General features: G+C 42.2%; 1 protein-coding gene across 4 annotated transcripts in view; it reads right to left on the bottom strand.

Moving 5' to 3' along the window:
• Window positions 1-16,218, bottom strand: part of edc4 (enhancer of mRNA decapping 4) — a 37,617-nt gene that overhangs the window by 16,050 nt on the left and 5,349 nt on the right. Inside the window, exons 6-22 of one of the 4 annotated variants that reach the window (XM_080438370.1) lie at window positions 15,669-15,816; window positions 15,288-15,392; window positions 13,086-13,198; window positions 11,760-11,843; window positions 11,530-11,625; window positions 10,077-10,173; window positions 9,271-9,451; window positions 8,824-8,890; window positions 8,534-8,625; window positions 6,956-7,140; window positions 6,048-6,127; window positions 4,312-4,444; window positions 2,392-2,684; window positions 1,787-2,017; window positions 1,031-1,132; window positions 608-757; window positions 266-308 (exon numbers count right to left, since the gene is read on the bottom strand). In XM_080438370.1, the coding sequence (XP_080294496.1) occupies window positions 266-308; window positions 608-757; window positions 1,031-1,132; window positions 1,787-2,017; window positions 2,392-2,684; window positions 4,312-4,444; window positions 6,048-6,127; window positions 6,956-7,140; window positions 8,534-8,625; window positions 8,824-8,890; window positions 9,271-9,451; window positions 10,077-10,173; window positions 11,530-11,625; window positions 11,760-11,843; window positions 13,086-13,198; window positions 15,288-15,392; window positions 15,669-15,816 (2,200 nt within the window). The remainder of the gene's footprint in view (window positions 1-265; window positions 309-607; window positions 758-1,030; window positions 1,133-1,786; window positions 2,018-2,391; window positions 2,685-4,311; window positions 4,445-6,047; window positions 6,128-6,955; window positions 7,141-8,533; window positions 8,626-8,823; window positions 8,891-9,270; window positions 9,452-10,076; window positions 10,174-11,529; window positions 11,626-11,759; window positions 11,844-13,085; window positions 13,199-15,287; window positions 15,393-15,668; window positions 15,817-16,218) is intronic. The other 3 variants (XM_080438371.1, XM_080438372.1, XM_080438373.1) reach the window with 3 other exon arrangements.

Here is a 16,218-nt window from a genome sequence, read left to right as displayed (position 1 = left end):
TGAGGGGAGACAAGCTAGACATGACGAGAGATGGATTCAAACTCGGATCCTTGTGACTCACAAGGAGCATATGGCCAGTGCACTAACTTGCTGAGCCACCCCTAATAAAAACAAATTCTGGTGCCGGCTGCCGGGCACAATTGTTTCTCAGTGGATGTTTTCCAGATTAAATAACTTGTATGGAAAACTGAGCAGACAAGATTTGGGTTAGCTATGCGAGGTTACAATCCTCCACCAAAATAGAAAAAATATTACGACCACTTACCTGATTAGAGTCTACCTGTCTGGACTGAGAGTGAGAGGACTCTCTAAGGAGACAGAAACGAGACAACAATCAAAACAATGAATTGGCAAAGGATTTCAAAACAATTCCTTCTATATGTTCACTCACTATTTAGTGAAAAGAACCTACCTGCAAGCTGGGCAATTTGAAAATTATAACTGGAAATGTGTTAATTGGGGACTTCGTGATATCTTTTTTTTAAAGAGAATTGTGAGCCTGTAGGTCTCATTAGAGCTGCTGATGGGCAATGCACATAGATTATGTCATTACAAGGAAATATATGTAACAAAAGAGAAAAAGCCTTCAATAGGAAATTGAACACACCCATCCTCTTTCTTGCTCTTCCTCTTCAGTTTCGGCGAGCCTCGCGGTGAGGTCTTCCAGTCCTTAACAGGGAGTCTGTGACTGTGAGACGCACGTGCACCGCAGTTCCCTGAGGACGACGCAAGGCTGGCTACCTCGTCATCATGGTCACTGGATCACACACACACACACAGAGAGTACAGGTTGTAAAGACTGTGTGTGAAGTCATGGTGCACGAATCAACAGGGACCTAATGAGTTGCAATTGATTCAGATGGCTTGGCTTTTGACAGTCTTGGCATCATTACACTAGCCAAGATCATGCAGTGGCCTTTTTTTTGTTTTGTTTACACTGCACCCTAGTGTTAAAGATTAGTAAATGACACCAGATGCCAACTTAAAGTAAGAGATTCCAGATATAGAACATTAAATATTTGGATGTTACCTCTGCTCTGCACTGGCATCTTGACTGTCATTCTGTGTGAGTTGATAAGAGCGCCTGTGGTAGGGTGAGCTCATGTGTCTGTCCTTCAGCTCCTCTCGGGAACTACACCAAAACAGATGAGATATAAATAATTATATATTAAAGTAATCCAACAAAAAGTAAGCATGTTTAAATAACTAGAGGTTTTGGCCGCCATGCATGGCCCTCACACCTACGTCGCACCACAGATCCGACCGATATGTCGGAGTCATAGTTGCGGGGGCTTGTGTCTACCTGTGTCCCTTTTGTGCCCATATATGGAGATATCTGCATCTGTCTGTCTTTGTCCTTTTTATGCCCAAAACCCATATATGGAGATTCCTGGTGTATCCAGTATATGCTCATATATTAGTATGCCCTGTGGCTCAGGGCAACCCCTTTATAAGGGCGTATCGGGTTTGTTTATAGTTATGTCTGAGTCATAGTGGCCTGCCTATATATGAGCGTATCAGGTTTGTTTATGGTTATGTCTGAGTCAGAGTGACATGTCTATGGTCCGCAGGCCGGCCTCCCATTAGCCAACTGAGCCACATTTCACACATCAGCCTCATGGTGGCGCTAGAACAGGAGGCTGCATGTTTTGGCCTCTAACTCTTGAACCATAGGTCGGTCAATCAAAAAAATGCAGAGACCTGTGTTAAAATAAAGTACTGTAGATGAAATGACGCTAGTGAAATGTGTGTGTGTGTGTGTGTGTGTGTGTGTGTGTCGCCTCACCAATCTCCTAATCCATTGTCTCTTAGGCTGTTCCTGGTTTCTCTAGTGATGTCAGGTGCTGCTGGCCAAGCAGTGAGGCTCACGCCACCATCAGAGGCTCCGGCCCCTGCCACAGCGCTGTCCTGCGACAGGGCGTTCTCCAGCAGAGAAGGAGTGTGGCTGAGTCTAGGTTCAGGCTCTCCTATTCCCCCCACAGATACAACTCCCCCGCCAAGCTCCAGGGACAGCAAGCTGTGAGGATGACAATGTTTACATCACGTGTTACATTGTGCAGCATACTTGCTCATACTGCATAATGCTGACTGTTCATTTAACTCCGAGTGTGTTCAAATGGAACCAACTCAGGACGAGTGGTAATAGTACAGCACTGTAATGCATTATAATATGGTACATTATAGATAATCATATACCGGTAGACTATTATTCACACTTTGTCATTGTAATATATTCCCTGTAAATACTGTATCTTATCCTACCATCATCAATCTTTTTTCCTTTTTTTTTAATTCCATTTTAGGATTGGGACAAATTACTCTATTTCAGAGTTTATATTTCACACGTAAGCCTTGTATCGGTTTAAAAATCCACCATGTTGTTCATATTACCTGCTGTTATTCATACGTGGCGAAGACAGGAGGTGCAGAGCGGAGGCAGCGGAGGCCATGCTGTCTGTTTGGAGTGCCGGCAGAAGCATGGGCTCTGGGTTTGAGACCAGCCCTCGCTGGAGTTGCAATGTCTGGGAGGCAATCTCTGGCATGTCCTGGGACATGGCCGTTGAGGCTGAGGAGATGACATCGGGAGATCGCACCCTAGTTGGGGAAGCCTGGGTTGGTAAGAGGGGGGGGTCCAGCATTTGAGAACCGTCAAGAGAGAGCGGGCCACTGGGAGAGGCCAAAGCCTGGGGGGGTGAGAGGAGATACAAGAAAGAGGAGGAAAGATTAGAGGGGGATAAGAACCTGGTACTAGGCATATAACTATTATAGATTTTGATGGTAAGAGTATAGTGTGAGAAATAATACGTTTAAAAGTTATTACACATATTTATTTATATACCAGGTTGCTTCCCTAATAGTTACATCCCTACTGAGAGAGAAGCCAAATTCCAATACCCAAATCTCTGCTCACTCTGCAATCACTCCAGAGTGAGTTCCCCAAGCCACTTGGAACGAGAAAACGCGCATGTACATGAAGTGTCTATCTGACTATCTGTTTGGACCGTCTCCTCTAGCTATGGGATGGAAAATACACTGTCTGGGAGATGGTGTCTAAAAGTCGTGCCATGTCGCAGACTTCAAAGTGATGATTTAAAGCCAAAATGGTTTGATCTGCTCATATCCTAATATATCCTAATAATGTAAACATAACACAGTGAGTGTGTGTATCAACATTCTGACAGTGAAAGTGTCCCACTCTATTAACACATTGTGTGCCAAAAACGGTCCGGACCGTTTTTGAGAAGCTATGCGTTATGTGCCATAAACGGTCCGGACCGTTTTTGGCCCATTTTTTAAAATATATTTTTCCCACGTGGGGCGCTCTAACGAAACTTTGGGATCATCCAAGGAGTCTCTAAGAAGGAGAGGCCGGATGTGGATCCATGTAAAAAATGCTTCCGTTCGTCTGCTCCAATGTTAACTCCTTGACTAAAAGCTTAATATCTCCCATTTCTTTTTAACGTGGTGGAAGTGAGCCGTTTTCGATCGGCGATCACTCTGCAATGGAGGATCGCGTTAGAAATATTATTGTTCCAGGCGTTAGTCGGGCCCTCCGCCGTCTCGCACGCAGGCTTTGTTTACATGCACGTCCGCGTCGGGGCTTCTACAGCACGAAACATATCAGCGTAAGTGGATGGAAGATATGCTGGCACTGGATGTACCCTATTTTAACAAACCTCTGGCACACGATGTGTTAAACTGGAAGAGCTACTGAAGTGGAATTATATTTATAGATCTGAATAACAGTGATCAAAACGACTAAAGCAACACATTAATGGCATTTTATTTACACAAATATGCTGATTGTTATGAGTGTGGGAGAATGCATGTCAAACATCTCCATTCCTAAGCATATTAGAGAGAAATACAGTGTCCAATACAAGATGACATGTGGAGCAGGGAGGAGGCAAGCAGGCAGAAATGTGAGTATTGGAATGTGGCCATCAGTCCACCTGCCTGATTCCTCCAGAATCGCATCTAATCCTCACCTCCTTGCTCGGAGGCAGGAATAAGGCGCGAGTGGAGTGAGCGAGTGTGGAAGTTAGAGTATTGTAATTTGGCTAGAGAGAGAGAGAGAGTATTGTAATTTGGCTAGAGAGAGAGTATTGTAATTTGGCTAGAGAGGGTGTATTGTAATTTGGCTAGAGAGAGAGATTGTGTGTTGCTTAATGTATACTTGTGCGCACCACTGTTGTGAGCTTGTAGATCAGCTATATTTGTATAAGCAACCAAGTATAAATCAGGCTTGTTAGTGGTGTGTGTGTGTGTGTGTGTGTGTGTGTGTGTGTGTGTGTGTGTGTGTGTTCCTACTGGCAGGTTCTCCAGTCCAGGTAGTAGTATAGATGAGGCTCTGGGGCTGCTGGTGGAGGCAGAGAGTGTTAGGCTACTGCTGCTGTTAATGTTCTCTGCTCTGTGAGGGCTGTGGCTCACATCCTCTATAACTCTGCAAACACAGGACATATATAAAAGGCTTTCTTTGTTTTTTGTTCTTTGTGGTCCTAAGGCAATACATAAATAGTCAGATACCCTGTACCAACCATTACAATCAGGGAAACATCAACAGGCAAAATACGACATCTCACAGTCAGTAAATTCTGACCATTCAATGTTACAATGTACACACTGTCATTACTAGCATCCTGAACCTGCAACAGTTTGTTATGAATAGGCATGTAACGATTCACTCAACTCACGATACGATTCGAATCACGATTCGAGGTTCACGATACGATTTTTCACGATTTTTAAGCACATTTATTTTCGAGACAAATTACTGGAAAACCTTGATTATTTCTCTTACAAAAATCATGTATTTTTTAACAACTGTATTTTCTCTTATCCTCTTTTCAATATATGAAATTAAGCCTTTTTTTATTATTCATGAGGTACATGCATTAACTGTAAGGTACACATTAAGACATATACTTTTTTATCTGTAAAATAATAACTTTAAATATATAAGTATTATGAAATAAATGAATTTTAAAACATATATCCCAGATGAAATAAATTATAAAGAAAACCTTCAAATAAACAAATTAAGGCTTAGCCTTTGTTCCAAGCTTGGGATTTACAAGTAATTTTTTATCTATGATATATTCAAAGCATTCTGTACACATTTATGTAATAAGGGAAACTGTTTTAAACTGCTCCAAATGAGATTAGATAAAAAATGTATTGATTAATATCAATGTAATTCGCTATATATCTGACAGACAGTGTTGAAAGGAGTTTGACGTTGTCAGCAGTCTGATACAATTGTTAAATTATTATTATTCATATAGATTATTATTCATTGTACTCTGCAGCGGCAGCCGCACCGAGGCGCTCCAGAATTAGCCGTTTTCATTAGAAGTCTATCAGTTGTATGTTTCCTACAGAGTTTAAATCAGACAGGCTAACAACAACTAACAACATTGTCAGATGGGGGAGGGGGTAAACGGTATAGTTTGGGCTATTCATCAATCAAATAAACATGTTTACATGCGACGCACATTTCCCTCTTTATGCAGTGCGATCGCCTAGTTGTTTAGATTTCATAGCCTGAGAGGACGTGAACCCAACTCTGCCGTTCATAGCCTGCCGTTGAGTGAGTGAAGAAGAGACCGACAGGCAGCTATGGTGGCCCTGAGGGGACAAAATAGTAGGCGGATAACAAGGAATGGAGTCTGACTCCCTCTGCTGGTTGCATCGCGATGTCATATTTTATTGCATCGATTTAAATCGTCACCACTTTGAATCGATTTAAATCGATATACGATAAATCGTTACATGCCTAGTTATGAACACTTGAGGGAATAATGGTTGTCCACTAGTCTAATGTCCTGATCACCAAATTATTCAAACCCTGTGCATTGTATTTTCAGCTCAGATGCTTTTAATTGCCTCGCAATTGAATTGATATCAATTTCCATATTTCAGTGCTCATGTACAGTACATGGGAAAGCGTGTGGATAGGTGACCATCTACCACTGAATTGCTAAAGCGACAATAGTCAACATCACCATTCTTAGTTTAACTATGCATGTTTGTAAAGAGAGGCTAACCTGTTGGTTGAGTCCGAGTTGCTGCTGATGGCTGTAACAATAGTCAGACTGCTGGCACTGCTTCCAGGAGAGGCAGGTACCTGGATGGACACAACCAGCAAGCAACCCATCACTGCTTCTTTGTTTCTATAGTTGGTTGGTTGCTTTAATGTCATAGATCGATTGCTTTACCCTCATTTGTACATGGAGGCATACATATAAATAAACATTTGGACAAGACATAATACCCAAAACAGGTTTTTTTTTTTTTTAAACACGGTCTGGATGGTATTCACCCCTGAATGATCCTATCAGTTTTCCTGATGATTCTTTAACAGTGCAAGGAGTCAAAAGAAGGGAGCTCTTTTCTCACCATGAAATCAAAGAGAATGTAAGAACTGCAGCTTGAGAGATTCCAAAGATATTCTCAGTAAGCTGCTTTTATGCTGATGCCACTCATTATCCCTCCCGCCTTTTGATGTCTAAAGGCCGCAACACGCCAAACTTTGTTGTCCAGACTACTACACAGACTGTAAGTCGAATGAAATCGGGAGATCAGTCGGTTGAAGGGTGTGGAAAAAGGTGCTGAATGCACCTCTCTCCACACCGCATCGAAAGTCTGCAACTAGTATGGTGCTAAAAATAGCCTATGGCTTGATGTTCACTTTTCAACTACAAACACATGAACATGTGCATGCTTAATTTATTTGGGAAATTATAGCAGTAACGATAACCACTGCACAGCGTGGCGCTTAGGACATGGGCACAAGGTTATCTGTATTAAGACTATTTTGGTTTATCATATCTTTCTTATTTAAAGCGCATTTGGATTTGACCAGACAAATGCTCAAGTGTTTGGCAGCACTCATTTTCTGCAGCAAGAGAGAAAACAAAATGAGAGCTAAACCAGGTATGGTGTGGGTTCATACCGAAGTGCTCGGCGTCATGAAGGCATCCGGGGTCATCAGCTTGGGCATTGCTGCGCTGGCTGCACCCGAGGCAGACAGGAAGTCAACAGGAGCGGGAAGTGGTGGAATCTTCATAAGATCATTCTCGGAGCCGTTGGCGGACTCCTTGTCAGAGCTCTGGTCTGTCAGGTGATCTGAGAACCCTGCTGCAGACAGACAGTGGTAGCGCAAGGATTAGAGAGGATGACTGGCTGGTGATTGGTAGAGTGCTGATTCAGAACCTGCTGGATAAATCTAGGTGAAGGAGGAGCAATGTCCTATCTCTCTACAGCTACTGATTGAAGTGTACTTGAGAAATGCACTTAGACCCTAGCCTCGCTTGCAGAACTGCAGGGTAGCCCATAGTATATGGCTAATGAGTGTGATTATATACACTTTGTAGCAGTAGGCAAGATTCTTTGACCTGGCAGAATTTTGAGGTATAAACAGGGATTATTATAGCGCTGAATCTGGCATTATATCAAAATCAGTCACAGAAATATTTCTCTCTCATTCAATAATACTTCTAGCATATCACTTATATAAGGAGTTTACACCCATCATTCCCCCCAAAACAGTTGTAGGCTATTAGCTTAAACATTTCTCTCATTTAGAACAAAATATGTATATTAAAAGGCTAGGTTTAGAGGTATGTTAGAGGGATAGTCAGTGGTAGCGTCTATAATGTGAATTCCTGGATATGAAATGTTCACCTGCAATGTTCTATAATAATTGTTGTTAAAGCTTATTGAAGTAGCACATCACATGACGGTTAAGCTATGTTCGATTAAAAACCTGAATAACTAAGGAGTACTAAAATATTTGGGAGGAAATGTATGAGTTAGTTCACACCAATATTTCTTATTCATAATCAACAATTAGATGACCTGCACAGTACCAAAAACACTGAATTAAACACAATTGTTTTATTTCACAGGCCATACTGGACAAAAGTACTTCATGCAGGCCAGACCATGTTGAGTCAAAAGCTAAACCCAAGAATTTGACCCTCTTTGTATAATGGGATAAAACACTAAATAATCCTGAATCTCTACTATATCCTTTATATTAAAATTGGCTAATGGGAGGGCCGGCCGGCGGACATAGGACTCAGACATAACCCTGTCACTATGACTCAGAAATAACCATATATACACAGGCCGGCCAGCAGCCCGTCACAATGACTCAGACATAACCATGTCACTATGACTCAGAAATAACCATATATAGAGCCCGGCCAGCAGCCCGTCACAATGACTCAGACATAACCTAGTCACATGCACATTATGGGCATATACTGATGACATCAGGGATCTCCATATATGGGCATAAAAGGGAAAAGGAAGGACAGATGCAGAGATCTCCATGTATGGGCTTGTTGGTCAGATAGCGGCCCGAACTCTAGATGCGAGGGTCTAGTCATGTTAAACTGTGGATTATTGATCAGATCCAGAATTCAGTGTGGTGTTGGTTTGTTTAACATACATCATTCTGATCGTGTGGGGGTGGAGGGTATGTGAGTGGGTGTCGTCAGTGCATAGTAATAGGAGGATCGTTTACCAAAGCCATCCTGGGAGTCAGAATGAGGCAGGAAAAGGGCAGAATTGGAACCCATGTTGGGCTGAAACCAAATCTGGACGTCCTGCAGAGATCTGAAAATACAGTAGCATTAGGAGGACAAGACATTTCTGCAATGATCATCAGGAATATTGTTATGAGAGGAGAGAATGATTTCCTCAACATAATCACATTTAGTAAATGGTTTCATTAATGTGTTGTTTTTTCTTGTTCAAAACCTGCCAAAGTAATTTAACCACTGGAGAATCATCAAATATTGCAGGAAAACTCACTTGGTGTGGACACAGTAGAGTTTAATCTGGATCCCAGACTTGGACTCCATAGGCCCCTGGTTGCCCTCTAGAGGTACACACAAGAAAAACAGGGTAAACTGTGTTCGATGTTCTCTAAATAGATCACATCGCCAACGGAGTAGTAATGACGGGTGGTAAAGCTATGATTTTGAAAGATGAGGCATCTAAAACATGTCACCACCTGATGACATGAAGAAGAAAAAAATGTATGATACTTAAATTTAATATAAAACCTTTTCGAGATAAGTAGGAGCACATGCTTTACAGTTGTATTGAGGCTTATGTGCTCAGTACCAGTGTAACGTTAAATATGGATCGCTTGAAAAATCTCAGATTGGGGTTAGGTCTGATGAGATTAGGTGTACTGTGTGTGTGAACAACAATTAGACTGCAGGACTGAGTTAAAATCGTTTCCAGTTTGTGTACCTGTGGTCATGCTCTCGCTCTCCTCCTCTGCAGGCAGGACCTCTGTGTGCCGCAGTCTGCTGTGCGTCACCTCCTGGACCCCGAAGCTGAGCACGGGATGGGTCAGCAAGAACTCAGACACCGCTGTGAAACTGGCCTGGCCTTTCTCCTGGTCCTGGTGGAGTTCCATCACGTAAAGAACCTGGGATAAAGGAGGCAGGATGAATGGGGCGGCGAGAGCCAAGTGGTTAAGGCACATGCCACATAGGCTCTGATGCCATTCCAGAGCCCGGTTGACTTTGCTGCATGTCACTTCCAAACTTTCTCCCCCTTTCCTGTCTCTCCACCCACACACACACACACACACACACACACGCGAAAGGCAGAAAAGCCCAAACAGTATAATAAAATAAAAAAAAATCTTTTAACTCATTCACTGCCTGAATTATTTATGGCCGTGTTTGCCCACTGCCAAAGATTTTTCATTGAAAAAAAAAAAGTACTCAGGAGCCGAGATACAGATTTTTTAGTTTTTAGTTAACAAGGAAGTGGATGGGAGTTGGGAATAATTACGTTTTTGGCAGGGAATGAGTTAATATTTGCGATACATTTTAATGCAAACCCATAGCAAACTATTGTCATTTATTTTCATCATGCACATCAAAATGGTATTTGAAGACAGGGAGTAACCGTGTGAGAATGATTTATTCATTTATGACAGCAGGTGTGAAATGTTAGTAAAGCCTACATTCATAATGGCCGGATATAGATACGATTTCAGTGTAGCATTGTACAGGTCAGAATAGAAACAGAGTTGTGATGCTGACCTTCCTCTGTACGTCTGTGAGGATGAGGCACTCAGCAGACAGGTCCAGACTGGCCTTCAGACTGGGCTGAACCGAGTTGAATGGATCGGGAGAGAACCTAGAAACAGATGCACAGAAAGGAGAGGAACCTTACTGATGATACTTGATCTCGTTTAACAAAAAAAAGGTTCGGTCAGTTGAATGAGGAGTTCTGAAGAGTCGAATCTCGAACGAAGGATCGCTTCCTTCAGAGGTCTGGATAGTTCTGTGGTCATTAATATTGCTGCGAGTTGTCGTAAATTACGTGAGAATATATCGACGTGAGCCTAGGCCCTGCGCACTGTGGTGGAATGTAGTGCCTTTGCTACTGGGAACCGTCACTCAGTGGTCGACTTCAAAGCAAATCAACTTAGAAACTCAGCTAACAGTTTATTCCACATGAAATTCATGAATACAATGAAATGTTTTTTGACACACCTTTCATTAACTTTTTATCAAACATTAGTAGATTCATCCATTCATAAAAATGTACCCCTGCCATGGTGCTGCCTTATTTCTACCTCACTCCCTGACAATCGATAGTTATCACCAGCACCAAATTAAATAACGTCGACAGTAAAAAAATTATACTAAGACATTGTATTACCTTATTCTTAGAACCAAATTGGAAGCGTACTTTGCAGAGCAATGTTGATCATTCACACAACGACAATTCACCCTTTGTTAAGCCCCACCCACTCCACCAGACCAAGGTGTGGCAAGTTTGCTTATACTCCCTTGCACAACGGTGTCGGTCGTCAAAAAGAACAGAATGCGTCCCGACGCGTTGTCAGCTTGTAGATGTTCTTTTTGCTCATGCATTCATCTAGAGGCCCCTCCCCCTTTTAGCTGTCTGGCTGGCTGTTGTCACTGGCAGCGCAGCGCACGCAGTAGCAATGAATGGACAGACAGACACACGGAGGATTTGGTTCCTAAATTATTCGAAATCGGTCTTTGGAACTGGTTTGGATATTCCAAAACCAACACGGTGCAAAAAAAGTTTATTTGCAAAATTGGCGTCAACACATCAGCATCAGATCACTGCGGATTTGTACATTTGTTTGTTTTATATGGTTTGCACCTGCAGTTTAAGTGCAGATTTCAGCTTGGGCAAAGTGGTGAAAAATGCATCCTTGTACCGTTTTCTGGGTACGTGGAATCTGTTGCTGGTTCATAGGCACCATCGCATTATCCCTATGCTTGCTATTAATGTTGCAAATTATTGTGTGTGCGGGTTAACACTGACAGGTATGACATGTGACGGAAGAGTGCCAAAATATATGCCAGCTTAGCAACGGTTGCTAAAGCTAGCATTGGACACTCGCTGTTGGGGTGGGATTTAGCAAAGGGTCACTTGATAATTATGGCCCCTTCATTGTGACAACAAAGACACAGAAGTTATGGAGAGGAGAATGTGCCAGCATGATGAACTAACCTAATAGTTTGTAAGCAGGTCCATGAAACTGTGCACCACATCTTTAGCTCCTGGTTCTGATCCGCTCCAGTTATTAAGAACCGCCAGAATGGAACACTACAGAGAGGAGAATAAGGGTGAAAAGGGGAGAGAGAGAGAGAGAGAGAGAGAGAGAGAGAAATCAGACAGCTTTAGTTTCAGGAGACTACATAAGTCACACGTTTGCCTATTGAATAGTTGTGTGTACTCACTCAGGGTCCTGCTTCTTATGATTGTCACAGAACAGTAAGCAGGATAGAGGACGTCCTCCATGAGGCGTCCACTCATGGAGACACCTGGAGGAAATTAAGAGGATGGAGATGTAAACAAGTAACCTTACAGGAGAATTAGATCTGGGCCTCTAGTTTGAGGGCACGGCAGTTCAATCGGCACAGGTGTTGCTAACAGAGCCTATTGAAACTGGACAACCACACAAGAATACTGTCTTTTACAAGGATGAAAGTGGTCCGGTCTTTACAGTCATGTTATAGCAAATTCATACCAGAAATTGAGTATGTTGCATGTCTTATGCTATTGGAAGCAAGATGTTCCACAATAAATTCACCCCTCACTGTGAGCACAGAGCACATTATGAGCATTTAAAATTAAGAAATTATATTTTCTTAAGTCCGTCAAAGGAGTTTTCCTTAATTTCTATGCAGCAAGCTAGTCTTTTTCTGCCAGTTTTCCACAATAATTTGGCCCATGTCATTACTGAATACAGAGGGGTTTAATGGTTCACAGAATTCACGGTTCGGTTCAATTCAATATAGAGCTATCGCGGTTCAGCACATTTGACACAGCAAAAAAGTAGAAATGCCAGAGAAATGTCCTCGATTTAAAAAAAAAATCTTTTTAACTTAGGAGAGCCTCAAGCTAACATATGTTTTCTATTTAGCAGTAGCTAAGATAGTTGTCACTAAATCAGAATTGCTGGACCACCTTAAATCAGTCCACCTTAAAGCCAGGTTAGCTGAGCTCATTAGCTTCTTTTCTCCGTAACATTGTCTATTTGAAAATATTTAAACAGATACAATGGATATCATGCAGACAATTGCAAGCTTTACAATAGAGTTGTACTGGTGAAGGATTCTCTAACAGTAGAACCATTTATTCAACACACACACACACACACACACTAGTGTATTAGTCAAACTTGCATGCCTGGCTTCAACCCCTGAATCAGTAGTCACGCCCAGTCACCCATAAAAATATTTATTTGAGTTTTGTTGGTTGGGATTCCAACCAGGCCAATCAGCATCCTTTGACCGCAGCTACTACATTAATCAGAGCGAGACCGTTCAAAACAATACTGGTGGCAATAACGTTAGTGGATAGAATTGATGTTGCTATTGAAGCTGTTTTGAAAAGACTCAAAAGAATAATTCAAAATAGAAATTCAGGATGTTCAAAAACCAACACTGAAATAGGAAATTATTGTGGGTTACTTCTTTTTGGGTTGAGTTTACATTTGCAGCGTGGTGTGCAGTGTAAATGTCTAAAAACATATGGTTGCTGAACAGTTTGTTTTTGTTTACCTGGGCTGGTCCTGTCCTCCTTCTATGTAAATTTGCCAGAACTTGACGTATCCATCATGGCTAGCTGTAGCGAGCACTGTCCCATCAGGAGACAAAGCTCCTTCGCTGACTCGCTAGAGGATGACATATCAAACAACTGTTATTTTAACATGACACATAGACTAACAACGACATGGCTTACCTATGCAGCTGAAAATGCTTTCAGACAGTTTCCTAAATAAATGAGGATTTATCTGGCTAACTGAATACCCCTACATATAGACTACATCTAAATTGAAAACATTTCTCTTACTGTGGTGGGAGAATTACTTTCCTTCATCCTTTTACATTGGGCTACAGTGATATGCGTACATCTTGCCGACACATCACCAATGACGTGCTAATGTGAGCATTGTGTGCCAATGTTGATAAGGTTTCCCACAGCTTTGTGGTTCTGAATGTGGCAGCGAGAGCTGAGCCGTGTGGTTCGTTGTATGCATGTGGCAGTGTGAGCTGAGCTGTGGTTTGTCTGCTTTAAAGAGAGATAAAGAGCTAGAGAAACCCTGTTCTAGAGCATGGATTCCCAAACTTGTCAGCCCGCGACCCCAAAATAATGCGGCCATTGACTCGGGGACCACACCTAACCCTGGAGGTAATTTATGCACATAAACTTGCACGTTCGGTGTGCATTTGTAATGTACTAAAATGGTAAAATGTACTATTAGTAATCATTCTTAGATTGTATTTCATCCATTCTGTTGAATAAAAAAATAAAATAAATGTTTTATTAATTATTTTAGGACCCAAAATAAATACGCGACCCCACCGTCAGTGTCCTGCGACCCCAACTTTGGGAACCCCTGTTCTAGATGGCTAGGCCCTGTCGGTGCCACACTATATGCCTTTGTGTCGTTAACCAGATAGAAATCAAAGCACTTAAGCTCGTAGCTCCGAAATTGAACTACCGGTAAATTAATGTTAACCACAATTGCTACCAGGCAGGAGGTATTATAGAAGTATAGGGTAACCATGGCTGTCCCCGACTCGATAATTATCTAGTCGACTCAGAGTCGGGAGTTTAATGCGACGCATCGATGAATCAAAGATTTTTTAAATATAGAAAATAGGTCTTTATGACCTTATTGGAGGCTACAATTGCAAGAGTTTCAGAAACTTTCAGTGCTGAATTATAGCCCATAACATAGTGAAGTGCAACAAGGCCATATTAATATTTTTTGAACATCCAAAAGCAAGGAATCCGTTAACTATATGACGGCAGACTGCTTATTTTAATTGACAACAATCCTGTGTAGGACTACATACAGTTCTGTAACAAAAGAGCTATGTTGCAGATCCAGTAGTCGCTGGTGCAAGACAAAATAAATAACAGTAAAGAGAATAGACCGAAATGATGTGTACCTGATAATTGCACAGTCAACTTTATATCAGAGCTACAGCTGTCTCTTTACCCAGCATGAGATCATTAACCATTCACCTGATTTTGCGGAGGTTCAAAGAGTTTAACACACATCCAAACGGTGTACATTGTTTAAGTCACAGGAGCATGATTTACATATCATAAATATGAACTTTAGAAAAAATCTTGCGTGTAATCCACGTGAGATCTTATTTACACCTGAACAGCGTCATAGTAGCTTAGCAGCAACAGAAGAAGTAATTCCTCTCAAAACAGCAGATTTCAGAATAAGTAATATGATTAATCAGCTGGTTTTATTTTTAAGTCTACTTACAGGAAGTAAGGGACTAAATTAGAAGTACATGACACCAGCGCTCCGCACCTACACTAGTAAACTGACACTATAAGAAGTGAATTGACAAAAAAGAAAAATACAGACGGCTCGAATCAAATAATTTGCGTCGACTGATGGGATCTCGACTGACAAGTCGATTTGTCGACTTTCACCGGAAAGGGCCAGTTGCATAGATAGATATTGACCGTTGCACAATAGGTTAAATAACAGCTATGAATCTTTAAAATGCAGTATGGCACGTGTAATTACATAGGGCCTCCAAATCCATTACTTTATCATATTTATCTAATCCCATGGGTCATCAGGGACAGATTCCATCTTTTTAGAGATTACTCCTGAAATAACATTCACCAAGTTATTCTGCTCCATTAGGTCAAGAGAGCTGCCTTCAGCTACTACGAAACTCTTGGTATCTCAAGACACTGCAGATTTTCCATGTCATCCTACGTACCTGGGTGTGTCCCTTGACTATGATGAGGCCCTCCTTCAGTTCTGAAGCATCAACAGGCCAACTGCTGTTGTTGGCACGCAAGACCTCAAGGTCCCACACCTCTGCCTGGAGGAAGAGGAGGAGGAACAGGTCAGAGGCACACCGGCAGAGAAGTGGAATGGAAAACCACAATGAGGGGGGCAGGAACATGGCAAATGTTAAGCAGTGTACCTGTCACACTGTGTCCAAAATGAAACACACGCTACAAGGAGGCTTAATGGCATTTCAAGTAGACAGAAATCATTGCTTTAGAAGGACTGAACAAGGTCAGACTAGAAGAGGTTAAAGACGTGTATATCCCACTCAAAGGCGTTCCCAGCTGGCCAGATAAACATCAGATACCTTGTCTTCATGTAGAAGGGCCAGGGTCTGGCTGACATCATCTTGGTTCTCCTCATTGTCCTCCAATATGAAAGGACACCAGATAAGGCGGCGGTGGGAGTTCAGAGGAGTGTCCTCTGGCCTGCGAATATGGACCACAACCTGGTCACTGTGGGGATATAAGTTAAGGATGGTGGTGGATGAAAGGGTGCAAGTCTCAAAGACCAGTCTCTGGGATTTCTGACACTAAATAAGACGCAATACCAGGTCATTGCAATAACAACCATACTGATAGAAATATAACCTTAAACAAAAGAAGTGCAACCATGATGATTAACAGACCTATAGAGTACACATACATGCGTGTATATGTTACAGGGAAATTGGCATTCCAGGGAAATTGAAAGGGGAGCGCTTGTTTTCACCGGGCAATGCAAGCCAGACATGAGCCCCACACCACACACGCACGCATGCACACGCGCACAAACGAGCACGCACACACGCACACGCGCGCACACACACCCGCGAACAGCCTTATTCCATGCAGTTGAAGCACAAGGGGGCGAGGGGG

Source organism: Gymnoscopelus braueri, assembly GCF_963280865.1.
Source record: "Gymnoscopelus braueri genome assembly, chromosome: 9".
In the NCBI taxonomy this organism is placed as follows: Eukaryota; Metazoa; Chordata; class Actinopteri; order Myctophiformes; family Myctophidae; genus Gymnoscopelus; species Gymnoscopelus braueri.
The sequence above is the reverse complement of the archived record's forward strand: the minus strand, read 5'-3'. Positions and strand labels throughout refer to the sequence as shown.